Below are 26,948 nucleotides of genomic sequence, written 5' to 3' on the forward strand. Positions count from 1 at the left end.
TTTGGTCGAGGGCCTGCAAGACCTCCTTCATGATCTAGCACCAGCTCAACATGGCCACCTATTCAACCACTGCTTGCACCCCTTCCTCCCACAGTGGGAATCCATAACATCGGACCACTGGGTCCTAGAGATAATTCGAGTGGCTATAGCATCCCTTTTATTTCTATCTCCTCTACCCTTCACCCTACCCCGTCCCTTTTCAGGGACCACTCTCACGAAACCCTTCTAAAACAAGAGATCGATTGGCTCCTTGTCATCGCAGCAATAGAAAGGGTACCCCGAGAGTTCCACGGGAGAGGGTTTTACTTGAACTATTTCTTGACCGAGAAAAGAACAGCGGGTTGGAGACCTATATTGGATCTCCGCAAACTGAACACATTTCTCAAGAAACAGTGTTTCAAGATGGTTACTCTCTCCGCAATCATTCCTGCGCTAGATCAAGGGGACTGGTTCACAGCCCTCGACCTCCAAGATGCCTATTTCCATATAACCATCGACCTCTCCCGCAGACACTACCTACGCTTTGCGTTCGGTCCAGACCACTTCCAATACAAGGTTCTCCCCTTTGGCCTCTCATGAGCTCTGAGGGTATTTTCGAAGGTAATTGCGATCGTAGTTGCGTACCTCAGGTGGCAGAATGTTGTCATATTCCCCTACCTGGACGACTGCCTTCTAAAGGGATCCTCATACGCCGAAACCACCTCTATGATACATACAACCATGGTCCTCCTCAACCGTCTAGGCCTCCTGATCAACAAAGACAAATCAACGCTGCACCCAGTCCAAGATATAGAGTTCATTGGCGCACGACTGGACTCCATTACAGCCCGAGCATACCTACCTCGGCAATGTTTCGCAACTGTACAGGAAATTATAACCGGGATGCTCACAATGCCTACCACCAAAGTACATACATGCTTCCGACTAATGGGAGACATGGCTTCCAACACCTACGTAGTCCACCATGCTCGCCTACACTTTCGATGCTTCCAGCTCTGGGTGGTGACTGTTTACATCCCATCACAACACCCTCGAAGCAAAAGGGTTACTATCCCATCAAAAGTGCTTGCATCCCTATGATGGTGGACCATGCCAATCTTCTGGTGGGGGTCCCATTCCAACAAACCGAACCCACTATCGAAATTACCATGGATGCTTCCCTCTTCGGCTGGGGTGCACATATGGACAGCCACGAAGTTCAGGGCAGGTGGTCCCCAAACGAGACACTCCTGCACATCAACCTTCTCGAATTAAGAGCACTAAGGAACGCTTGCACACACTTTGCTTTCGACATCACCAATCATACAGTTCGCATCCTAACGGACAATATTTGCACGATGTTCTACATAAACAGACAGGGCAGAGCCCGCTCCCGCTTCCTATGCGTGGAGGCTATTCGCCTCTGGAACTCGTGCATCCGCAACCAGGTCACCCTTATAGCATTCTACCTGCCGGGGGTGAACAATACCAGAGCGGACTCCCTCAGTCGAAACTTCACCTTAGACCACGAATGGGAATTACATATGGAGGTCACAAACTCAGTTTTCCACCAGTGGGAATGGCCATCTATAGGCCTCTTCACTTCAGCCCAGAATACCAAATGTCCCCAATTCTGCTCACGTGCGGGACTTGGCAAGCACTCTCTGGGGGGTGCCTTCCTAATCAAATGGGCAGCCCCCCCTACATTACGCCTTTCTCCCATACCTCTCATCCCAAGAGTCCTACGCAAAATCCTGAGACACAAAGCCCTAGTCATCCTGATTGCCCCATCATGGTCTCGCCAAACCTGGTACCCATACCTTCACAAGCTAGCGGTCCAGCCTCCCCATCCACTACCATACTGGATAGACCTACTATCTCAGGACAACGGCAGGATACTACATCCACAACTCCATACCCTGCATCTTCAAGCATGGCTTCTTTCTGGTTCTCAGAAGACCGCTGCTCGCAGCAAGTAAAAGACCTCCTCCTCCATAGCAGGAGGCAATCCACTCAAAACCTACCAGCAGAAATGGGTACGATTCTCTCTCTGGTGTCAATGGGCCAAAGTGGAACTGTGTCTCTCCACTGAATACCATCCTAGACTACATTATGGACCTTAAAGCATCAGGACTGTCAATTTCCTCTCTAAGAGTACATCTCTCTGCAATAGCAGCATTTCATACCTCGGTGGACGGCTTCTCCATTTTTAACCATCCTATCATGAAGAGATTCCTCAAGGGACTCTGAAATGTGTACCCACCATATAAGGCCCCACCCCCCTTGTGGAACCTAAATCTCATTTTGGACTACCTCGCCAGACCTCCTTTTGAACCATTGGCAACAATACCACTGCCCTTCCTTTTTATGAAAGTCTGCTTCCTCTTAGCCATCACCTCCGTCAGAAGGGTGAGTGAACTTGCAGCACTAATGTCGGAACCCCCTTACACAGTTTTCACGAAGGATAGAATCATACTTAGACCCCACCCGACGTTTCTGCCCAAGGTCTGTACGGAATTCCACGTCAACTAACCGATCGTATTACCTGCCTTTTTCCCGAAACCACACTTTTCACAGAGAGATGCCACCCTGCATACTCTGGATATCCGGAGGGCTCTGGCCTTCTTCCTAGAAAGAACAAAACCATTTCGTAAATCTGAAAGACCTTTTATTTCCATCGCTGAACGATCCAAAGGGACACCAATATCATAGCAACGAATCTCAAAGTGGATATCGACATGTATAATCAAGTGCCACTCTCTGGGCAATAGACAGTTACAGCGCCCACCACGAGCGCATTCCACCCGAGCCACGGCTGCCTCTACAGCCTCTCTGGGCAACGTCCCCTTAAGAGACATTTACTGGGCAGCAACATGGTCTTCAGACCATACTTTTGCTAAACACTACGCTATTCTTCCACAACTCAAGTGACTCAGCAGTTGCCAAAGCAGTGCTCTCTACCACTGCCAAACAATGACTCCGGCTTCCTCCAGCCTTACATTGAATACTGCTTTGTAGTCACCTAAAGTGGAGCACCCACAGGGACACTACTCGAAGAAGAAAAGGGAGTTACTCACCTCGTGCAGTAACGAGTGTTCTTCAAGATGTGTCCCCCCGTGGGTGCTCCACGACCCTCCCTACCTCCTCTCTGCTCAGAGTCGAAATTACTCGGGCGGAGACAAGGAGCTGAAAGGGAAGGGGTTGAGCCGCGCTCCTCAGGAGGCGGGAAGGGCTCGAGATGCCTCCTGGGCATGCGTGGCTCAACAGGGGAAACTGCAGTACAAAGCTCCGATCTGTGGCTCAGGGCGACCCTTCACCTAGAGTGGAGCACGCACGGGGACACACATCTCGAAGAACACTCGTTACTGCACAAGGTGAGTAACTCCCTTTTTTTGTTAGGCTCTGATCCTGCAAACTTGCCATGCACAGATCCGAAAGTCTATCTGAGAAGAGCAGGATTGTAGCCTTAGAAAACGCATTGAATAGATGTTTATGTAACTTTATTAAAATTATAATTTTTAATTGTAAATTCCAAAATTATTCTTCTAATCAGTAGTTTTCTTAGATTTTTACTGTTACATGTCTTTGGGTGTTGATGTTACTCTCTAAAGTGCTATTCTTTATGAAGTTTCTTTTAAGTGTCATGAAACTTTCTAAAACAAGGTTAAAAGATACTTTCAACTGCTTTTTTTTTTTAGTATACTTTTGGATGAAGAAGGACATATCAAATTGACAGGTAAGTAAAAATAAATTCCAGTTTATGAAATTTTTATTTCATATATTGTCTGAATTACTTTTAAAAGAATATAGTAAAATCTGAATTTTCTTTTGCATTACAAGTAATTTTTAAGAACAGATGGTATTATTTAATATGGACTAAATTAAATGGCATTATTTAAATAAGAAATCTGGTTTAAATAACGAGCACTATTGTGACTTTTTTCATGGTTTTATAGCTTTTGTGTTGATTATATTATGCTTAGAAATTCTTAACCAATAGGAAAATTTCATTTCAGTTTGTATGTTTTCCAGATTTTGGCTTAAGCAAAGAGTCCATTGATCATGAAAAGAAAGCATATTCCTTCTGTGGGACAGTAGAATATATGGCGCCAGAGGTGGTTAATCGACGAGGCCATACACAGAGTGCAGACTGGTGGTCTTTTGGTGTTTTAATGGTAGGTTTCTGATAAACCGGAATCTTAGCAAAATGTGGGTTATGATTGGCTTAACCCAGTCACATGAAGTTATTGATAATTAGCTCTACTGTTCAGTTTGGATCAACATCATGGAACAGAAGATTTCACCTCATCACTGATATCATTCCACCTTCTTTCTTTTGCTTGAATGGCATATTGTGTGCCTATGACTTTCTTAACCGGGACTCATAATATCTGAAATAGTGTCTTTCCATAAAATATTTGTTTTTGTAGCCTGTATTTCTGTTTCCTAAGGTTGATTGATCTCAGAAAATGAACTATCAATGGACGTTCAGTTAATCTTTTTGCAATGGATTCCTCAAAATAAGTCTTCATAGTGACTTCAGCCTCTGCCCGGTATAGCTAAACCTGTTTGTTCAGTTGCTTCTTTTGGTGAAACGGTTGTTCTTAACCAGGTAATAAAACAAATTGCTCCTTAGTTCCTGATGTACTTTATGTAGATGATAGGTCCGCTTCTTGGAAATCTACCTCAAAACTGTCGATGAACAGATTATATCACCATTTTCTTCATCAGTGTTGGCTTGTCCACCCTTGTATCATGTTTATTTTCACTTTGCATCAGTTACAGGAAGCAGTCACTTGAAGGAAAAGTGTGTGCATGCATGCACTTGCATGTACATACCAACCAGAGATAATGTTTATATGTGGTAGACACTGTAACTATCAAAATTTAACGTTTTAAGGTGGGACTTCCAAAAGTACTCAGCACTGGGTGAAGTCTGCTCCTATTGAATTCAAATTAATTAGGACTGATTTACAGCCAAGTCTGAGCATTCTTGAAAATCCCACTCTTAAAATATTCTGGGTCCTAAATAATCTTTTGGGGAAGAGGGTAGAGATCTTGGATGAGGATCTGTGAAAATGACATATGAACTCCAATTACAAGAGGATATTTCTTAGTCTTGCTTAGTTTTTTGGTGGTGGGTACTTGTAGATGTTATGAAATATCTCATAAATAAGCTCATTAATTCATATGAAATTTTAGACTTGTATATTTGCGAACTTTGCAAATTAGAAGTAAGCAAATATACATCAGAAAAGAATAATACTGTACAATATCATTTATTTTATTTTGACATGGGTAGGTGTTTTAATTTTAATTATGTATTTCATAGACCACAATTGAATGTACACAGTAATTTTTAAAAAGTCTTGATGAGATTAGACCTTTCTCCAGAATACCTTACCAGGATGTGTGATGAGATTATCTAAGTACTGCAGTTCTTCTGTTAAATTAAATAGGAAAAAAAAGTTAGCTGTACAATCAGTTTCCAGTGCAAAATTCAGTGCTTCATCTGCGGTGTTAAATTGTCAGCATTGAATAATTTTTATAAAAAACAAGGTATATAGGTATAGGTTTAAAAACTGTATGGCTGTGTCTACACTGGCATGAATTTCCGGAAATGCTTAAAACGGAATACTATTCCGTTTTCATTTTTTCCGGAAAAGGAGCGTCTACATTGGCAGGCTGCTTTTTCAGAAAAGCACTTTTTCCGGAAAAGCGTCTGTGGCCAATGTAGACGCGCTTTTCCGGAAAAGAGCCCCGATCACCATTTTCACGATCGGGGCTTTTTTCCGGAAAAGACTACTGGGCTGTCTACACTGGCCCTTTTCCGGAACAGTGTTCCGGAATAAGGACTTATGCCCGAGTGGGAGCAGAATAGTTTTTCCGGAATAGCGGCTGATTTTGTACAGTAGAGCATCGTTGCTTTTCCGGAAATTCAAGGGCCAGTGTAGACAGCTCGTAGCTTATTCTGGAAAAGCGGCTGATTTTCCGGAATAAGTGGCCCAGTGTAGACACAGCCTATGTGGGTTATTGCACTTCCTTATTTTGTACTCAGACTGTTACAGTTGGGTGTGTAATCAGGCTTATTATTCAGTCATAATTATTGATTTACAGTTTCAAACTTTAGGGCCATAATGAAAACTCAGGAATAGAAGTGACAGAGAGCTAGTTGTGTTAGTCTGATCTTGGTAAAGCAAAAAAAGCAGTCATGTAGCACTTTAAAGACTAACAAGATGGTTTATTAGGTGATGAGCTTTTGTGGGGCAGACCCACTTCTTCAGATCATATTCTGAAAGTAAATTGGCATGACCATTATATAACAGTGAAATAGAAGATACTCTGTATGTAACATGACCACATTAATATGGGTGCTTAAATCTGAACTTTATCATTTCATGACTTTTGGTGATTTTAAGTGACCAAATATTGCATGAACATAAGTAAACATATGCATAAACATAAATTTCATTAACGTATTTTGAATTAAATTCTCTGGGTTTTATGTTGCAAAATAGCTTGAAAGCATCAGCACTTAAACTGTATTACAAATTCATAAGCATCTAACATCACCTCACAACATCTTAAAGATTTAACTTTTTAAACTATCTTGAATATATAGGGTGACTTAAACTGCCATATAGTAGACTAAGGGCTAATACTGATAATTACATAATTTTACAAGTGTGCATTTAGAAAAGTACTTAAGCTACTTCAGCTGCTTTTAGTGCACTTTTGCTCTTAAAGGTGATAGTAAAAATGGCATTGTGAGACCATGTTGTGCAGGTCATATTTGTTGAGATTACAAAAAAAAATTTAAGGTTAACGTCACAAGCTATATTCATGATCAGGGCTCAACGATCGCGGCGAAAAACCACTCGCCAGCCCCGCACCGCGCATGCGAGACCTGCCACGGACGAGTAGATAAGCGTATTTGTCGAGCCCTGTTCATGATCATCCACAGTAATAATAATTCTGTGCTCAGTTGTACTTTTCCATCATTATTGTGTCTAAAGAGGCTGCATAATAGTTGAAATTGGTCTGGCAAATGGGAATTAAATAAACAATTATTTAAACAATTTATGAACCTGAATAATGAAACACAGTTGTTTCTCTAAAGCTTGTATGAGTAAAAGGTAGTTAACTTTTTTTTTCCCAAATTAGGCATGATCCTGAATTCTAAAGAGATCAGATTAGTAGACTAAGAATGTGCCTCATTTATACAGACAAGGTGAGAGAGGTATTATCTGTTAGTGGACCGACTTCTGATGGTGAAGAGACAAGATCCACAGAGTCCTTCTTCGACTTTATGGTTCAAAAGCTTGTCTCTTTCACCAAGAAAAAGGGGTCCAATAAAAGATTTTAACTGCTACAACACAAACCTCTTTTATACAGTCACTTTCAGAATAGAACAATATTTTAAAAGTGATAGCTGCTCATTAAAAGGCATTTTAAAATATATATACATGTATAATCCAGATTTTCTCATTGAGCCCTCTGATCTAATTATATTCCCATATACATACACACACACATGCAGTAACTACTTTTAATTGTGCATAATATTATTATCCATCTTTTTTTTTTTTCTAATAAAGAATATTTACATGCCAGTCTTCATTGTTTCACCATTTAGACATGTGGTAGTATTTTTTAACTGGGAAAACTATATTTTTGTCCCATTGAAAAACTCAGATAAACAAAGATACCTTGCTCAAGCTCCCAAAGAAAATTGTATTTAGAGAAAACTAAACATAGAAAGTTACAGGTAAACAGGAATTTTTCAGAAGGTTAGTGTGTAAACACAGAGTAATGACAGAAACTGTTTTGCAGCCTTAAGTTCAGTAAGTGCTTCCTAATGTTTGCAATAATTAAAACTTGTAGCACAAGCAATTGCTTTGCAAAGTCTTAATTATTATATTCATGACTTTTAAAAGACTATTCTGTTGAGTACTTTTGTCAAAAATTAGATATTGTCCAACTCTTGTAATGTAATTGATGCAAGTTTTACTCTATACAGTTTGAAATGCTCACGGGTACTCTACCTTTCCAAGGGAAAGACAGAAAAGAAACCATGACTATGATTCTCAAGTGAGTACACTCTCTTACTTTTGTATCTTCTAAAGGGATGTCCTATAGGCAGCAAACCTGATTTCTTCTCCTCCCTCATTTTCAAAAATAGTGGTATATCCTTGCTCCCTTTTCTACACACCTAATTTGCCTGTTCTTCTAGTCCTTTCCCTTACCAATTTCAAAGAATTTATCATTCTTTTAATCTAATATTTCCTTAATTTATAACTAACTTTTCCAGCCCTATTTTCTCTCCATAAAACTTTCTTTTATGGATGTGAATGTTTAACCAGCTAACCAGTGGGGCTGGAGCAGCTTCCCACCTGCCACGGGCTCCAGCCCTGTAAGGTATAGGAGAGGCATGGAGAGGGGTTAAATATTTAACTAGTTAAACAATATTTTTAGCTGGTTAACCAATTACACAGGATTTTACATCCCTTTTTATTGTACGCTACACGTTTCTGACATAATCCCATCTTTTTTAAAAAAGTCTCCTTCGTCTATTCCTGTTTGTTCCATTCTCCTCCCCCTGCTCCTTTACACTACATGCATTGCCAACAGAGTTCTTCCTTAGTACCTTCCCCCAGTTTTCCAAAATCTGTATCCACCTTTGACCCTCATGAAGTTGCTCTGTCTCCAACCTTTTGAGTCACTGTACGGACCATATTCTTGACTATTTTCAGTGTGGGCTTTGGTTTTGCTTTAGCTATAGCATGGAAAATGCTTGCCTTTGTGTAGTTAGAGATCTTATTTCTGTTGACAGAGACTTGCTGTCTCTCCTTGTTCTCCTTGACTTCCGTGAAATCTTTGATATTGTGGAACCCTCCTCCTGAAACTTTATCTTTATTTGTTTCTTCCTATCAGAGTTTCAGTCCTACCTATCACATCCCTACTTTTCCTCTCTCTCAGTTCTATGCTAAGACCCTTCCTCTGTTGTCATTTTATCTTGGGACCCCAGTCTTAGCTACCATGTGTATATTGATTCTAAATTGTATCTTTACGTAGCGCTAATGACATCTTCTTGACAGCCTGTTTTGGAAAATTACATTTATTATTTCCTCTGATTCCTTCAACGAAATATCTCACAGTTGCATCAGTAAACAGAATCCATTGTTTTTCTTTCCCTGTCTGACTCTGCTCTTCCATTTGCTTTTTTTTTTTTCTTCTACATATTATCTTTGGCCTTGAAGTTTCCTTTTTCCTTTTGCATCTCTTACATGTGAAAAACTGTTCATCAGTTCCAGTTTATGCCATGCTGGCTGAAATCTTTATTCATGTTGTCTTCTGTTAATCTTAATTATTGCTACGTCTTAAACTCTCCAAACCTAAGCAGATATAGGTTGGTGCTGCCTACCTCATGTTCATGGGTGAGTTCTGCACTGCTGTACAATACAGAATTTGCACAGAAAATAATGGGTTTTGCACAGAATTTCCTTCCTCCCACACCCAAAATAGGCTGCAGGACTGCTAGCCACTATTGGGTGCACTGGACCTAGCAGAGCCCAGTTCACAGGTAGACAGCACTGCTGGGGGAAAGGAAGGAAGCTGGGAAGGGAAGAAAGCTGGGGTCTGCAGGGCAGCTGCAGTTCACCACATACCCTGTAGGAAAGAGGTGACATGCATGGAACATCATATAAGCCCAGAATCCAGCATTAGGGTATTTCTCCTTCTGGATCTACAGGGGGAGGAAATGTGAGTGTCTGGGTTGGAGGTGGGGACCTAGTTGGGTGCTGGGATATATATGGGGTATGAGTGTCTGGGCAGAGGAGGCATAGCTGGGCTCTGGAGAGAGGGTGCATGCAAGCATCTGGGCTGGGGAGTGCCATGCAGCTGTACTCTGAGAGTAGGGTGTCTGGCCCCCTGTTGGGCTCTTGGTGGGTGGAGGAGAGAGACTGGAACTAGGTTTGGTGGTGGGTATTTCTCAACTGTACTTCTGGAATAATTTTGTGTCAGTGTTGTTACAGACATCAGGCTGGTCTACATTAAGGCTGTAAGTTGATTTAAATTGTTAATTCAGTTCCACACAGTACATAACTGAAGTTGGCATAATTTAGCTAGACATATACCAGTGTCTACACTGTACTATGTCAACAGAAGATGCTCTCCCATCCACATAGGTCCGTCGCTTGGGGAAGTGGAGTTCAGATGTCAAAAGAAGAGCAATCCCCCATCAACTCAGCCTGTCTTCACCTGACCACCTAAATTGACACTGATGTAGCAATGTCAGTGGTTCCAGTTTAGCTGGTAGTGTAGACTTGGCCATGTATAATTGCCGATAGGTATTTTGAAATTGCCAAAATAATTGTAACTGGTATTGTTTTGACATATGAAATATGCAGAATTCTAAAATATCACATGTAGAATTTTTAATTTGTTGATGCAGAATTCCCTCAGGAATATCATGTACAAGAAGCATGAAACCAGACAGTCGCTCATTCTTTCAAGATCCAATTCAAATTTCCTACCTGATTCTTTTTTTTAATTTAACTAGGGCTTTGTTTCTGCCTACTTTTCATAAACCACATTTTTATATCCCTTATTCTGCTTATACACATAGGACTTCTCTCTCTCCCTCACTGCAATCTTTTTATGCAGGGTGCAAGAGCCCTTTTTGTGCCCTGGCCATTTGAAACAGCCTGCTAATGTCTTTCTGGCTAACTGACTCTCTAGCTGTTTTCATATCTCAGCTGGGCACACATCTCTTCTCCCTTGCCTATACTGTTAAGTTTTAATTATCTACATTTTAATTTCAACTTTGTTTAAATTGTTTAAGTGGGATAATTGTACAAAATGTGATACAAAATTAAAGAAATAAATTACAGCCGCTCCCCGAGTTACAAACAAGTTACGGACCAACACTTGGTCCGTAACTCGAAGTGTTCATAACTCGGATCCCGTAGAGTTACATGGCGACCGCGCTGTTCGTAAGCGTGGACCGCCATTCGTAACTCAGATCCGCATTTACGACCGCTTTGGTCGTAAGTACAGATGGTCGTAAGTGGAGGTGGTCATAACTCAGGGAGCGGCTGTATTCAAGTAGTTTTACAAGCAATTGTAAATTTTCAGTAACTATTAATAAATAATACATTAAATCTTGAATAATATTCAGAAGTAAAAAAAATTTAAAAATATTTTCTGCTAAAATTTCCTTTTACTATCTAATTCTATATGCTATTGAACACAGTACCAGTCTTTTCTTTGTAGTACTTTACTGTCTCATGTCTCTCCTCCCAAAATACTCTTAGAACCCTTTTCAATTATAGGAATGGCATACTAAACCCATTTTCCACTGTCCATTCCTTTCATTCCCCTTAAATTCATACAAAATGCACTCTTCCTACAAAGCACTTATATTTGCTTGTGTTCTTTGTTTTTAAACAGGAAAGCTTTCTGTATGGTTAAAATTGAGAAGTTCTGTCATTTGAAGAAATCGTAGTTTGTAGTTATGAGTAATTTTTTATGCACCTCTTTTCCTAGCCAATGCTTTTGTATAGGATTTGTCTCTGCCCGTTACTAACCGGAGACAAGATTGCTGTCGCTCATGCAGCTATATAACCTAGAAACTCTCCACTGACAGTAGCCATTTTTTGCTCTCTGCTATGGCTAATTGAGAATTTACAGCAGAGTTCTCTGCTATAACAGAAAATAAGCAATGACAGTCATACTTGCTGTAACTTAAGGAAAGGAAGTTGTGACTTGCAACTATATGGCCCTTAGTACAGTTAGATCCATTACTTCCTCTGGTAGATGCAATTATGCTAGAGTTTCCACTGGATTCTCTTCTTGTCCAATAAGCTATTTCTCCAGAAGGTTAGTGACACTTGTATTTTTAGCCACAAATTTGATTCTAACAGTGCTGTCCATCTCCTGTCCTGACTTACCATAGTTAGGGCTGGTCTACCCTACAAAATTAAGTTGACTTAATTTAGGTCGACCTGCCCTCAGTGCAATAATACTATCCGCTGATGCAGTTCACGCTTCCATCCTTCTGTCAGTGGTGCAAGTCCTCACCAGCAGTGCTTGTACTGACTGAAGAGGGGAACTGACAGCCAGAGAGGGCTCACAGCAGGTGCTCCACCCCACCACCAGGTGACAGCTCGAGCAGTAAGCCTGGCAGGGGATCAGGGAGCCTACCAGCAGTGAAATTGACAGTCAGTTTTGCGGCTCCCGCTGCAAGTACTGCTCTCTGTCAGAGGGCTGTTATTCTTATCAATTCCACAGTTAACAGCTAACTGCATCACCCTAACCACACCAGTGTAAGTGCTATGCCTCTCATGGAGGTGAAGTCATGATGTTGGTGAAACAGGCCACTTCTGCAGAAGTAGCATTCTAATGTATGTTGACATAAGCTGCCTTACTTTGATCTAATTCTGTAGTGTAGACCAAGCTTCTCATCCTACTTCGATGAGTATCTGTTTAAAAAGGGATTTATAATCTTTCATTATAACCTCACTGCATCTGGTCTCCTGGTCTGTAACCTGCAATAGCTCTCTTGTGCTACAAGTCCATGTTGTTGTCTTTGGACAGGCAACAGAACCCAGTTCCTTACTATCTACCTCTCAACTGCTGTTCCGCCATGAGTGGAAACAATACCTAGTAGAGTAAGTATAATAAGAGACACTGCCTAGAAAATACACATGTGAGGATGTAACTGCTAGAGGTTCATGAACACCAGAGGAGTAGCTGATGATCAGGCATCATCACCACCAGTCAGCTCATCTTTTTGATATATATGTACTACAATATTGAAGAGCCAATAGACAAAGAAGAAATTTTCTTCAGCTTCTACCCTGCAGAGGGGGATAGCAATTAGGTGTCTTACTAAAGAACCGATGAATAATATGTGATCAGATAGTGGGGAAGTGGCCATCTCCTGCAAGTAGCTTCACTGATGGAACCTTTTGCTCAGAATAGAGGGATGTTGGATACACTCATGTAGTCTGTGTTAGATCCTCACTCCCTGGATCTTTGTGGCAAAGTGAGGAATGGTATATATCTTGGAATGTGATGGGAGACTGGGTAAGAGAGGGGCGAGGGGAGAAAGGAAATCTTATTTTCCTAGAATAGATGCAGAGATTTATTTCAAGTATAAGTGTGTTCATCCCATTTGCCAGAGCCTTTTGCATAGCAGTACGTGTAAAAGGGCATCCCTTGTTCCTTTAGCCTCTCTGTTGGCTATATGAGATGGCACCTCCTCAACCCCGTCTCCGTTCTTACTCACCACCCATAACTTGGAGGTGGAGCTCTGTGTGACTGTTGCATAACTTTGCAATTCATCCCTTTGGCCTAGTTTTATTGTATTTAGTTGTTTAGTTTAGTGTTGGAGGAAAAGTTATAGACTACAATATAGCAGTAGACCTCCTTGATGCCCTTACCTGTGTTGAAGCATTGCCCTTCCTAACAGTGACCCCCCGTGGGAGGTGTTTGCTCTTCTTTAGCAAAGCCTGCTGGTGCTGTTCAGTCTGTAAATTATTTAAAAAGGTGACTCAGGTGGCATGGGACCTTCACCTTAAGCAATACCTGCTTGAACAGACCCTGAAGCCTCACCTAATACCTGAGGTCTTTTCCAGGCCACAGATTAGACTCCAATTCAGAAGATGCTACTGCTGCCCATTGGGGCTCAGAGGCCCTTTAAGAGCTGCAGGAGTACAGTAGTTTTGTCATGGGAGCCAAAGGAGTTTTCAAAGATCAATTGAGAGCTCTCTAGGGGTATGTCTACACTACAGCGCTATTTCCAATTAACTTAATTCGAAATAGTTAATTCGAATAAAACTAATTCAAAATAACTCATCTATACACAAAACCTACTTCAAAATAGCACATCTTGGATTATCTGCTATACCTTCAGGAATTTGACTTGGCACTCTAAGGCTGTGTCTACACTGGCCGCTTGAATTTGCGCAAGAACACTGACGATCTAATGTATTTGCGCAAGAGGGCCAGTGTAGACAGCTAAAAACTGTTTTGCGCAAAAAAGCCCTGATGGCGAAAATGGCGGTCGGGGCTTTCTTGCGCAAAACTGCATCTAGATTGGCACGGATGCTTTTCCGCAAAAAGTGCTTTTGCGCAAAAGCGTCCATGTCAATCTAGATGCTCTTTTCCGCAAATGCTTTTAACAGAAAAACTTTTCCATTAAAAGCATTTGCGGAAAATCATGCCAGTCTAGGTGTAGCCTAAGAGTACAGTTGGCAACAATATTGGCATTTCATCCATTTGTCTGAGAGAAATCTGCTTTCTCCAGTGCAATGGTGATGTAGTTCTCTCCCTGAATCACTCAGTCTAAGAGCCAGTCCCATGGAACATGATCTTAGCTATTCTAATGGAGACTCCCATTTGAGCTGCTTGCTTCCTAACTACTATCCCTCCAGTCTTACAAAACTGTATTCTTGATAGCCACATCCTGTGCCAGAAAGGGGTTGTTATTACAGGCCCTTATGGCTGGGCCATCTTACAGTTCTCCAGAGACAAGGTTATGTTCCGATCACATCTGAAGTTATATATAATCTCTGTTTCATTTGAAGGTAGTCTCTGTTTCATCTGAACCAGGCTGGGTCATTGCCTGTATTTTTCTCTAAGCAGCATTCCTCTGTGAAGGAGCAATGCCTCCATATGTTAAAGATGGACACTGTCTAGCCCTTTTTTCCTCCCTGAACCAGACTGAATTGCTTAGTGCTTTGCACTGCCTGTTCATATCATATGCAGACCACATGAAAGGTCAAGCAGTCTATGTGCAAATCATCTCTAGATGGATAACATCTTGTATCAAGACTGTGTATGTGATAGTGGTGACTACATCCCCTCAGCAGATACGGGCACGTTCAGTGAGAGTTCAGGCATTGTCAATGACATTCCTTAATGGTGTTTCCATATTGGACATTTATAGGGCAGCCACATAATCATCTCTACATGTGTTTACAGACCATTACATGATTGCTGCTTCCTCCAGAGAAAATACTAATTTGGAAGAGCAGACCTTAATCAGGTTGCCTCTGAAACCTACCTCCAGGTGGAGGTATTGCTTTCTAGTCACCTGCATGGAATACATCTGTACTTCTACTCAAAGAAATGGTTACTTAACATTTCTGTGGTTCTTTGAGATGTGATGCAGATGTATACTCCATGATCCGACCTCCATCTCCCCGCAACAGTCTTCCCGTGGACATTTGATGCAAAATAACTGAAGTGGGTCTGGCACCAATGACTCTCATAGCCAGAGAGGGGCTTATGAGATGCAGATGCCAACCCTCAACAGGTACTGCTAGATAAAAGTCTCCAGTGAGCAGGGTGCACAGTCAGCTACTTGGAATATGTCTACATCACATCCTGAAGAATCAGACTTACAGTAACTAATCCCAGTTTCTTATACCATGCCCATCACCAGTGTATGTGATGAAAAGTAGAATAGAGATTGAGCTGTGATAATGTGGGAACCAACATGTGTACACACTGTTAGTTGGGGAGGAAATAAGGTAGAGTGAAGAATAGTATGAGAAACTAAAAGTACAGAAAAGTCAAAACCAAAAACCCCAGAAGCAGAAGAAGGAGAAAAAGGTGCAAGAAATAAGAGTTTAGATGAGATGATCTCTCTCTCTCTCTCACTCTCTCTCTCTTCCCCCCCTTCCGCTCCCCCACACCCTACCCCTCAAATTCTCTGGTCTTTGTTGTCAGGGAAATTGCCCTAAAAGATTGTAGGGGCAGGGCAGGAGGGATGACTCTAAAATGGAGGGCTAAATAGTATTTGTCTTCGCATCTTTCCCTTTTCTGTCATGGATTCCAGTTTGATTTTTTTTCTTTAATTTTGAGAGAGGCTGGACTTGACAAACTGGTGAAATGAGGGGAAATATTAGACACGTACATGACAAATCTTTTCAAATAATGATCATCATGGGTATTAGGCTTTTACACCAGATGTTGCTTTTTCTTACTGTCTACCTTGTTTGCCTCATTGCTATGAAGGAAGAAGTCAGTGTTTTTGTTTCTCAGGATATGTTCCACTTGTGTCTTCCAACTCAGCAGTTCCTCAGTTCCCGCTTGTAGTATTTCATGGATGTTTAAATTGCATCCCAAATTTTAACCATTTTTCTTAGATCAGACTTCCTCTCAAGACTGCTTTTTCTCTTTGTCAAGGAGACTGGCTTACTTGCCATAGATTGGTAAAAAAAAAAATTAGAGTAACAAAAGTGCAACAGTTGACTCAACCCCTACTTTCCTTCCTACCATCTTAGTCTCTTATGTTCCTGGCCCACTACGTAAAATATTGGACTCCTGAAATACCGGAGTTTGAAGTTATATGTCTATGTGATTGACACCATTTTTACTTTTATTTCTGATGTCTAAAGTCAAATCTCAATGGTGTTGATTTGCCTGATGTGGTTGGGGTGGTGGGGGACTAGAAAAAAGTAAGAAGTTGATTCTTGATTAAAAATATTTGCATGCTATAAATGTTGTTTTATAGAGCCAAACTTGGAATGCCCCAATTTTTAAGTTCTGAAGCTCAGAGTCTTCTCCGAATGCTCTTCAAACGAAACCCTGCAAACAGATTAGGTAAAGTGTTCATATAAACACTATTTCAGCTAGTTATTCTTCACGGTCAATAAACTACTATTCAGACTGATTTTTTTTTTTTTTTAATAATAGGGGCAGGTCCAGATGGAGTTGAAGAAATTAAGAGGCATTTATTTTTCTCCACAATAGACTGGAATGTGAGTATTTCAGTAAGAACTTTTTTATAAGGAAATGTTTGTTGACAGTTATAATTTTTAATTTTCTTTCACCACTGCCTTCTCAATAGAAATTATACAGAAGAGAAATTCATCCACCTTTTAAACCTGCAACTGGCAGGCCTGAGGATACATTTTATTTTGATCCTGAATTTACAGCAAAAACACCAAAAGGTAAGAAAATAATTGACGTATTCATAAGTAGAAGAAACTTTGTAATTTTCATACATTGTCTTCTATTTTAGGAACGAGTGGTACTATGGCTCTTTAGAGACAGCATATATATATATATATATATATATTTGTTAATCATGAGCTTTCGTGGGCAAAACCCACTTTTCAGATGAGTCTCAAGTTAATCTGAAGAAGTGGGCTTAGTCCACAAAAGCTCATGATACTATATATATATTTTTGTTAGTCTCTAAGAGTGCGTCTAGACTACATGGCTCCGTCGACGGAGTCATGTAAAGTATTTTACTCGACATAGTCAATGAAGCGGGGATTTAAATAATCATGAGCTTTCTGGCACAGCTGATCCAGCACAGTGCAGCAGTCTAAATGTGGCGCGGGCGACAAGGGAAGCCTTTGTCGACCGCTCTGGTAAACCTTGTTTCACGAGGCATACTGGAGCGGTCAACAAAGGCTTCCCTTGTCGACCGCGCCACATCTAGACTGCCGCGCTGTGCCGGTTCAGCTGATTGTTGGCACAGCGCGGCGGCCATTTTTATTTTAATGAAGCGGGGATTATTTAAATCCCCGCTTCATTGACTATGTCGAGTAAACTACTTTACATGGCTCCGTTGACGGAGCCATGTAGTCTAGACGCACCCTATGTTGCCACAGGACTACTTGCATAAGCAGGGCTCGACAAACCGCAGATTCTACTTCCCCGTGGCGAGTAGATTTCAGCCGGTCGCTCCATGCGCCCCATTCACCGGTGCTGTGCGCATGCCCAGTGCTGGTTTCTCGCATGCGTTGTGCGGGACTGGCAAGTAGCTCTCGCCGCGGTTTGTCAAGCCCTGTACATAAGAATGGCCGTACTGGGTCAGACAAAAGGCCCATCTAGCCCAGTATCGTCTGCTGACAGTGGCCAATGCCAGATGCCTCAGAGGGAGTGAACACAACAGGTAATCACCAGGCAATCTCTCTCCTGTCATCTACTTCCAGACAAACAGAGGCTAGGGACACCATCCCTATACATCCTGGCTAATAGCCATTGATGGATCTAACCTCCATGAATTCAACTGTCACTTTCTTGAACCCTGTTAAAGTCCTCGTCTTCACAACATCCTCTGGTAAAGATTCCACAGGTTGACTGTGTGCTGCTTGAAGAAAAACTTCCTTTTGTTTGTTTTAAACCTATTACCTGTTAATTTCGTTTGGTTACCCCTAGATTTTATATTATGAGAACAAGTAAATAACATTTCCGTTTTCACTTTTTCCGCACTAGTCATGATTTTATAGGCTTCTATCATATCCCCCCTTAGTCTCCTTTTTTTCTAAGCTGAAAAGTCCAAGACTTTTTAATTTCTTTTCATATGGGACCCATTCCAAACCATTTTTGTTGCCCTTTTCTGAAACTTTTCTAATGCCAATATATCTTTTTTGAGATGAGGCAACCGCATCTATATGCAGTATTCAAGATGTGGGTGTATAATGGTTTTATATAGAGGCAAAAGTATATTCTCTGTCTTATTCTCTATCCCTTTTTAAACTATTCCTAACATTGTTTCCTTTTTTGATTGAAAACATCCACTCAGTGGGGAGCAGCAGAGAACTATCTACAATCACTCCAAGATCTCTTGAGTAGCTATAGCTAAATTAGTCTCCATCATATTGTATGTATAGTTGGGATTATTTTTTCCAAGTGCATTACTTTACATTTATCAACATTAATTTTCATTTGGCGTTTTGTTGCTCAGTCATTTAGTTTGTTGAGATCTTTTTGAAACTCTTTACAATCTGCTTTGGTCTTAATTATCATGAGCAGTTGAGTGTCATCTGCAAATTTTGCCACCTCATTGTTTATCCTGAGCTCCAGATGATTTATAAATAGGTTGAATAGGATTAGTCCCAGAACAGACCCTTGGGGGATACTGCTAGTTACCTCTCTCCAATCTGAAAACTGGCCATTTATTCCTATTCCTTTAACCAGTTATCAGTCCATGAAAGGATCCCATGCTGACTTACTTTAGTTAAGAGGTTTTGGTGAGAGACCTGGTCAAAGTCTTTCTGGAAATCTAAGTACACTATATCCACTAACGCTCCATTGTCTACATGTTTGTTGACGCCCTCAAAGAACTCTAGTAGATTAATAAGGCATGGTTTCCCTTTACAAAAACCATGTTGACTTTTCCCCAACAAATTATGTTCATGTATGTGTCTGACAATTTTACTCTTTACTTTAGTTTCAACTAATTTGCCTAGTACTGGGTGTATAGACTCATCAGTCTATAAGTGCCATGATCACCTCTAGAGCCCTTTTTAAATATTGGTGTCACATTAGCTATCTTCTAGTCATTAGATACAGAAGCTGATTAAAGGATCGGTTACAAACCAATTAATTCCGCAATTTCACATTTGAGTTCTTTCAGAACTCTTGGTTGAATGCCATCTCCTCCCCGTGACCTGTTACTGTGAAGTTTATCAGTTTGTTCCAAAATCTCCTCTAGTGACACCTCAACCTAGGACAATTCCTATGATTTGTCACCTAAAAAGAATAGCTCAGGTTTGGGAATCTCCCTAATATCCTCAGCCATGAAGACTGAAGCAAAGAATTCATTTAGCTTATCTGCGATGACTTTTTATCGTCTGTGAGTGTTCCTTTAGCACCTCAGTTGTTCAAGGGCCCCTCTGGTGGTTTAGCATGCTTCCTGCTTCTGATGTACTTAAAAAAGCCTGTTTGCTATTATTTTTTGAGTTTTTGGTTAGCTGTTCATCAAACTCCTTTTTGGCTTTTCTTATTATATTTGTACACTTAATTTGATAGAGTTTATGCTTGTTTCTATTTTCCTCACTAGGATTGTACTCCCACTTTTTAAAATATGCCTTTTTATCTGTTACTGCTTCTTTTACTTGGTGGTTAAGCCACGATGGCACTTTTTGGGTTCTGTTACTGTGTTTATTAATTTGGGGTATACATTTAAGTTGAGCCTCTATTACAGTGTCTTTGAAAAGTCTCCATGCGGCTTGCAGGGTTTTATCTTTGGCACTGTACCTTTTAATATCTGTTTAACCTCTTCAATTTTTGAGTAGTTCCCTTTTCTGAAATTAAATGCCACAGCATTGGGCTGCTGAGGTGTTTTTCCCACCACAGGGATGTTAAATGTTGTTACATTATAGTCACTGGCATTATAGTCACAGGCAGTCCAGTTATAGTTACCTCTTGGACCAGATTCTGCACTCCACTTGCTGTTTTTAAAGTTAGAGACTAACATAGCTACCCCTCCGTGTCTTCTATTTGTTTAGATTTGACATGTATGACACTTAAGACTTGCTTATATACAATCTCTTCTCTAATACTGTAGGTAATATTAAATGCAGTTAATTACTTGTAAATTAGTATATTGAGGATGCAAAAATACTTTCAGTAAATAACAATCTCCAAACTGGTTTATGGTGTAAAAAATGTTTCCAGTGTTTAAACTATGACATTACACTCACTTCTATTCAGTACAAATTAGAAATATTGGTAATGAACTACTTTTGGATTTTTGGAATAAATTGGAAAGAGGTCTTCCTAAAGACATTCGTTCTGTTTTTCAGATTCTCCTGGTATTCCACCTAGTGCTAATGCACATCAGCTTTTTCGGGGCTTCAGTTTTGTTGCTATTGCATCAGATGATGAAAGCCAGGCAATGCAGGCAGTTGGAGTTCATTCAATTGTTCAGGTGGGTGCTGTTGTTGAAGAATAAATGTAATCATACCAAATTATTTAAAAATGAGTTGTCCTTTGCATAAAATAAGATTTAGCTTTGTTATGCCTTAGATAAACAAGATACCTGAAAACGCTTTATAATAATTAGACTGATTAATAGTACTGTAACACTATTCCTTTCATGAAATATCATGTAAACTTTAACAGCAACTAAAGACAAGAAAATGTCAGATTATTTTATTCAAAGAACAGTGCCTCAGACAATGCAGCACCTCTGCTTCTGTACATACGGTATGATCGATCAAGCATGGATTTTGAAAGCAAACATTTTAGCACCTGAGCAATAATGATTGTTCAAATATCTAAATAATCCAGCCTTATCATTTTGAAAAAAGTTTACATATTCTGTATAAAGTAAATCCTAAAAAAAGAAAGTTGCAGTTGGATTATTTCAGCGTGCACAGGAACTGATTTCCTAGTAGAATTGGGAGAGCTGCTTAAATATTTACAATGCTCATGATAGTTTATTTGCACACACTTCAGGTGTTTAGTGGTGAGGATTTGTCGATATTCATGTACTCATTGATTCGTAGATAGTTGTGCCAGAAAGGACTATTGTGATAATCTAAATTGACCTGTAAGGTTATAGAATTTCCCCAAATAATTCCTAGCACATAACTTTTTGAAAAATATCCAATCTTGATTTAAAAGTTGTTGGTGATGAAGAATCTATCATGACTGTTGGTAAATTGTTCCAATTTAGACAATGGTTTGTTTTAACATGAATTTTAAACTGACAGTGTCCCTCTAATTTATCTGTCTCGAGTGATATCGCCTCATAAATAAAGCTACGTTTGGAATTTGTGGCTGGTTTGTGGGTGAACAATACTTAATTTTCATAAACTTTCTTCATTTTCTCAGTTTGCTTTAGAAAAGAAATAAGGAATTTGCCCACAAAGGATGTACAGTGTCAAGAAAATTAAACAAGAGAGTAGGACATGGATTGGAAGAGATTGTTTTCCAAGGGAAACAAAAAAGGGTGGAGGAGAGGGAAGAGTAGCTGCAGAGGTTAAAATCCCTATTAATTGGGTTAAATTCACAAGGGTCTAAGCAAATAGGAGCATGTACTTTACAAACTGACATTGTCTATCTCTTGTTTATCCTCCACTGCTATTGACTTTCAGTTGCATTGAAAAAACCTGTACAATCCATTTGAGTTTATTGGCTTTTAGAAAGTTCAGCCCAGCTATGTTTTCTGGCAAAGCCAACTTCACAAAAAGGCTGTGTCTAGACTGGCAAGTTTTTCCACTAAAGCAGCTGCTTTTGCGGAAAAACTTGCCAGCTGTCTACACTGGCCGCTTGAATTTCCTCAAGAACACTGACTTCCTACTGTCTGAAATCAGTGCTTCTTGCGGAAATACTATGCTGCTCCCGTTGGGGCAAAAGTCCTTTTGCGCAAAGCTTTTACGCAAAAGGGCCAGTGTAGACAGCTCAGATTTGTTTTGCACAAAAAAGCCCCGATCGCGAAAATGGCGATTGGGGCTTTTTTGCGCAAAAGCGTGTCTAGATTGGCACGGACCCTTTTCCGCAAAAAGTGCTTTTGCAGAAAAGCGTCCGTGCCCATCTAGACGCTCTTTTCCGCAAATGCTTTTTGCGGAAAATCATGCCAGTCTAGACGTAGCCAAACTGTATTTTTTAAATCCACCTTAAAACCAGTTTGCTATCTTGATGGAACAGGGAGTATAATATATTGTGGGCTATGTATTCTCTTGACGTTTATGCTGCTTATTGTCCTTCAGTCCTGAATCTCTCTGCCAACTGTGCTATGCTTTCTTTTGTTTGCACAAATTTGCAGAAGGAGTTCTTCTCTGTACTGCTTCCTCCTGTAAACATTTTTCAAAACTTCTCTGCTCTCTTTTCACTGTACCCCCTTCAACCACTTCCTCATTTTTATTTCCCCTTTTCACATCTGCAGGATACTCAGCTGCCTTCCTGCTAAAGTTAGGCATTCTTTGTATGAACTCCCCTACCGTTTCCCTGTACCAAAATACTGTTTCCTTTGTGTGCAAAACAGGTTAACAGTTATTCATTCTGCCTTTTATCCCCAGACTCTAATTTATACTACTACTTCTGCCTGTAATTCCTAGCAAATTTGCATCCACTGTGTCAAAAATTCTCATACTGAGCACTACACTTGCAAAAAAAATCCTAATTTTACCATCCATATTTTGCCATTGGAGACCAGAAAAATTGCAATGTATTAAGATTAATGGGAAGACTTGTTAGAATTTCTGTGATTTCCTATAAATAGATGCCATTTATATGATTTATAGTGTTTATCATCCAAACAGAACATTATGGGATTTTGAAAACATTTTGACATAACAGGACTATCATATTAAAGAACCATAGGGAACAAATATTTCTTCAAGTGCTTGATCATGTCCATTCCAGTTAGGTGTGCATGTGCCGTGTGCCCAGATTGCCGGAGAGTTTCCCTTAGCGGCATCCATTGGGCCAGCTGTGGAGTCCCATGGAGTAGTGCCGCTATATCAGTTCATATACAAGCCTGCTAGCTTCCACTCCCTCAGTTCCTTTTTACTGAGCTCCCTTCTCGCTTGCCTGCAAGCTTGATCTCAGGAGTATTTATAGCGTTCTAAGTAATTAGCACTTGTTAAACCCTTTTGTTTCTTATCCAAGTTACTTTCTCTGTTAGATAGTTAGATAAGTTGTTCGGGTTGGGGCTCACCTGTTGCGTCCCCTTTCCGCCCTGCCCATGGGGCATGCCAGGGCATCACGGTCTTAAGCCAGGGCATGATTCATGCTTAAAGTGTTTGGGCAAGGCCCACGTCCCAGCTAACTGCAGAATCTGCCACAGTTTCAAACCCAGGACTCAGTGCAAGAGGGACTCGTGCTTGAAGATGTTCCTTATGGAGTCAGCACTTCACCCAGCACCATCTTCAGACTCGGCACCGGAGTCCAGCAGCATACCACCTTGGGTACAGGAGAATCCCAGTTCCTCAGAGGTGTTGAGGTGCCCTACAGCGCAGCATAGCTCACAGTTGCTGGTGCAGAGCAAGAAGAGGAGAGGGGCAAGTCTACGCCCCATCATGTGCCCGAGGTGCACCCCCATTTGGGGCACCCTGTCACAGCTGCACAATCCACTAGGTCTGCTGCTCCTGGGCAGGAGCGTGGTCAGTCAAGCGCGACCAAAAGCCACAGTGAAGGAGAGGAACCAGTTCAGGTCTAACGGCTCTTCACTCTGGATACGTTCAAGGTGGCACGGGAGCTGATCGAGTTGACAGCTGACTCTCCCTCTCCTCCTCCGGAGTGCTAGAATCGGTCTCAGGCTTGGGCCTTGTCATCGGCACTGGATCCAGGTAGGCCTGCACCACCCTCGGCACGTGGTGCGGCATTCCCCGGCTTTCATGTCAATGCTGGCACCGATGACTTCACTCTTTCAGGAGTCCAGAGAGTGCTCAGCGTCGAGCATGCTCATCCCGGCAGCCCAGTCAGCAGCACTGGAGCACCTCATGCCCTCTTCACTGGTGCAGCACTGGGACAAGCTGACCTCCATGGTTCGGCATGCAGAGAGACATTGTTCCCCAGGCCCGACCTCCGCCCCACTGTGGTCGGAGTCCGACCTGGAGTCGGTACCATCAAGGGTGTCCATCTCTCATTCCTGCTGTCAGCACCGCTCAAGTTCCCGGAGCCAATCCCCATCCCGACACCGCTCTAGGTCTTGGTGCCATTCTAGATCCCGATGCCACTCCGGGGCTCGGCGCCGTTATCACTCCCAGCATCGTGAGCGCCACAACAGTGTCTCGAGCCTCACAAATGTGGCCTCCGTGGTGGCAGGATCCAGACCAGTGGCTGTTCTGGACCCTCTGGGCATACCACCAGGCCCAGGGGAGTGATCCCTCTATGGTGGGGTCCACACGTTTGGGGATCCAGGCTCCACCTTCAGCCACCCCAGTGCCCCAGCACCGCACGTCTTGACAGTACGGGGGGAGTCTCTGAAGCTCCAGTTGGAAGAGGGCGGGGGTCATGGGCCATTGGAGCAGTCTGTGCCCCCTCTCAAATGTTGGAGTGGCCCCATGAGAATTCATTGTCCTCCCCTGACGAGGCCCTGGGATTGGCTTCTTTGTCCGCGTTGGCCATGGACTCCCGGGCCCATCTACAGTTTCTCTGGAAACTGGACCAAAGCCTCGGAGTCCAACTTGAGCGGACCTCCAAGGACTCAGACCCTACAGTCAACATTCTTAACACCGAGGTGCCGTCTCGTGTGGCCCTGCCCCTAAATAAAACAGTGGGCAAAATCATGAAGGTCCTCTGGCAGATGCCAGCATCTATCCCGCCCACAGACAATCGGGCAGAGAGCCAGTACTTTGTCCTTCAGGTGGGCCATGAGCACCTGTTCTACCATCCGCCACCCGGTTCGATATTGGCACAGGCTGCTAATCACTGTGAGAGACAGGGCCAGCCTGCCCCTACCCCTAAGAACAGGGAAGCCAAGCACTCAGACTTGTTGGGTCGCAAGGCCTATGCCTCGGGGGGAGGTCTTCTACTCAGGATCACAAACCTGCAAGTTGTTCTGAGTAGGTATGCTCATTAGGGATAGCTCAGTGGTTTGAGCATTGGCTTGCTAAACCCAGGATTGTGAGTTCAGTCCTTGTGGAGGCCATTTAGGGATTTGGGGCAAAAAATTCATCAGGGGTGATACTTGGTCCTGCTGTGTAGGCAGGGGACTGGTTTCAATGACCTTTCAAAAGGTCCCTTCCAGTTCTAGGAGATAGGCAATCTCCATTAATTTAATTTGTGGCAGCTATGGACAAGTGTGGGGAGTTGCTGCCTCAAGATTCGAGGCAAGAATTCAGGGCCTTGTCCAGGGAAGGCAAAGTAGTGTCCCAGGCCACACTTTGGGCTGCCCTAGATGTGGCAGCCCGTACTATGGCAACAGGCCTGGTCCTGCATAGGGGCACATGGTTACATGTGTCTGGCATTTCCCCAGAAGTCCAGAACACAATCCAGGACCTGCCCTTCAAGGGTGGTGGTGTTCTCGGAGCGAACCAACACCAGTTTCATGGGCTAAAGAGTTCTAGGGCAACCCTGTAGTCCCTGGGCATCCACATCCCCGCCCCACAAAGGCGCTCCCTCCCTAGGGCCCCGCCTCACCCTGTCCAGCAGAGGAACAGGTCAGACTTCCCCAAGCGTAGAGGCCACAACAATAATAATAATAGGAACGGCAGATGTCCCTCGCATTCTCCCTCCAACCGAGGGGATGGGCCCCTCCAGCAAGCCTCGGGGCCCTAGGCCGAATCTTTGAAGGTGCGAGCGGGGACAGCAAACCAGGCTCAGACCGGAGGCCCTTTACCAATTGCCTTTTCCCTTTCTACCATGCCTGGTCGCTTATCCCGACAGATTGTTGAATTTTTAGACACAGTGAGAAGGGGATACCCAATTCCTTTCCGCTCCCACCCACCCCTCCCCCCCAATCCCTTTTCAGGGACCCATCTCATGAGTATCTTCTCAAGGTGGAAGTTCAGAAACTCCTCAACCTGGGGCAATAGAGGAAGTTCTGTGGGACCTCAGGGAAAAGGGTTTCTACTCCTGCTACTTCCTGGTCAAAAAGGCCAAGGGCGGCTTCGTCCTATTCTGGATCTGAGGGATTTGAATACCTTCATAGTAAAGTCCAAGTTGCCCTCCATCATTCCTTTCTAGACATGCAAGACTGGTATGCTGCCTTCGATTTCAAAGATGCCTATTTTCACATTTTGATTGCACCTGCACACAGGCGCTGCTTATTCTTCAGGATGGGCCATGACAAGTATCAGTTTACGGCCCTCCCATTTAGCCTTTCCACTGCCCTCAGGATTTTCACAAAGCGTATGGCAGTGGTGGCCACTTTCCCGAAGAAGTGGTGGGTCCAAGTTTACCCGTACCTAGACAATTGGCTTGTAAGAGGCTCATCCTCGTTCCAGGTGATAAGCCATGTATCCCTCGTAAGGGAGACGTTCCTCAGGCTGGGCCTCATATTGAACGAGGCCAAATCTACCCTATTTCCCACTCAATCGATAGAGCTCATGGGAGCTCTTTTGGATATGACACAGGGCAGAGCCTCCCTTCCCTTGGGGCGCTTCATGACACTGAGGGACACTATTCTGCAACTACAGTCATTCCCCACTACAATGGCCTGCTGTTGCACAATGCTGCTGGGGCTTATGGCAGCCTGCATTTACATGGTATGCCATGACAGGTTCAGAATGAGACCGCTTCAACTATGGCTGCACCATACCCACAAC

The 26,948-nt window shown here is 42.3% G+C and overlaps 1 protein-coding gene across 2 annotated transcripts in view; it reads left to right on the forward strand.

Annotated features, from left to right (window-relative positions):
• The window catches only part of RPS6KA3 (ribosomal protein S6 kinase A3), a 132,704-nt gene that overhangs the window by 75,321 nt on the left and 30,435 nt on the right, over positions 1 to 26,948 (forward strand). For both annotated transcript variants that reach the window (XM_006116147.5, XM_006116148.5), the window contains exons 8-14: positions 3,678 to 3,715; positions 4,012 to 4,154; positions 8,000 to 8,070; positions 16,505 to 16,593; positions 16,687 to 16,751; positions 16,841 to 16,943; positions 20,535 to 20,659. In XM_006116147.5, coding sequence (XP_006116209.1) covers positions 3,678 to 3,715; positions 4,012 to 4,154; positions 8,000 to 8,070; positions 16,505 to 16,593; positions 16,687 to 16,751; positions 16,841 to 16,943; positions 20,535 to 20,659 — 634 coding nt within the window. The remainder of the gene's footprint in view (positions 1 to 3,677; positions 3,716 to 4,011; positions 4,155 to 7,999; positions 8,071 to 16,504; positions 16,594 to 16,686; positions 16,752 to 16,840; positions 16,944 to 20,534; positions 20,660 to 26,948) is intronic.

This window comes from Pelodiscus sinensis, chromosome 1, assembly GCF_052426305.1.
Source record: "Pelodiscus sinensis isolate ZL-2025 chromosome 1, ASM5242630v1, whole genome shotgun sequence".
Classification (NCBI taxonomy): domain Eukaryota; kingdom Metazoa; phylum Chordata; order Testudines; family Trionychidae; genus Pelodiscus; species Pelodiscus sinensis.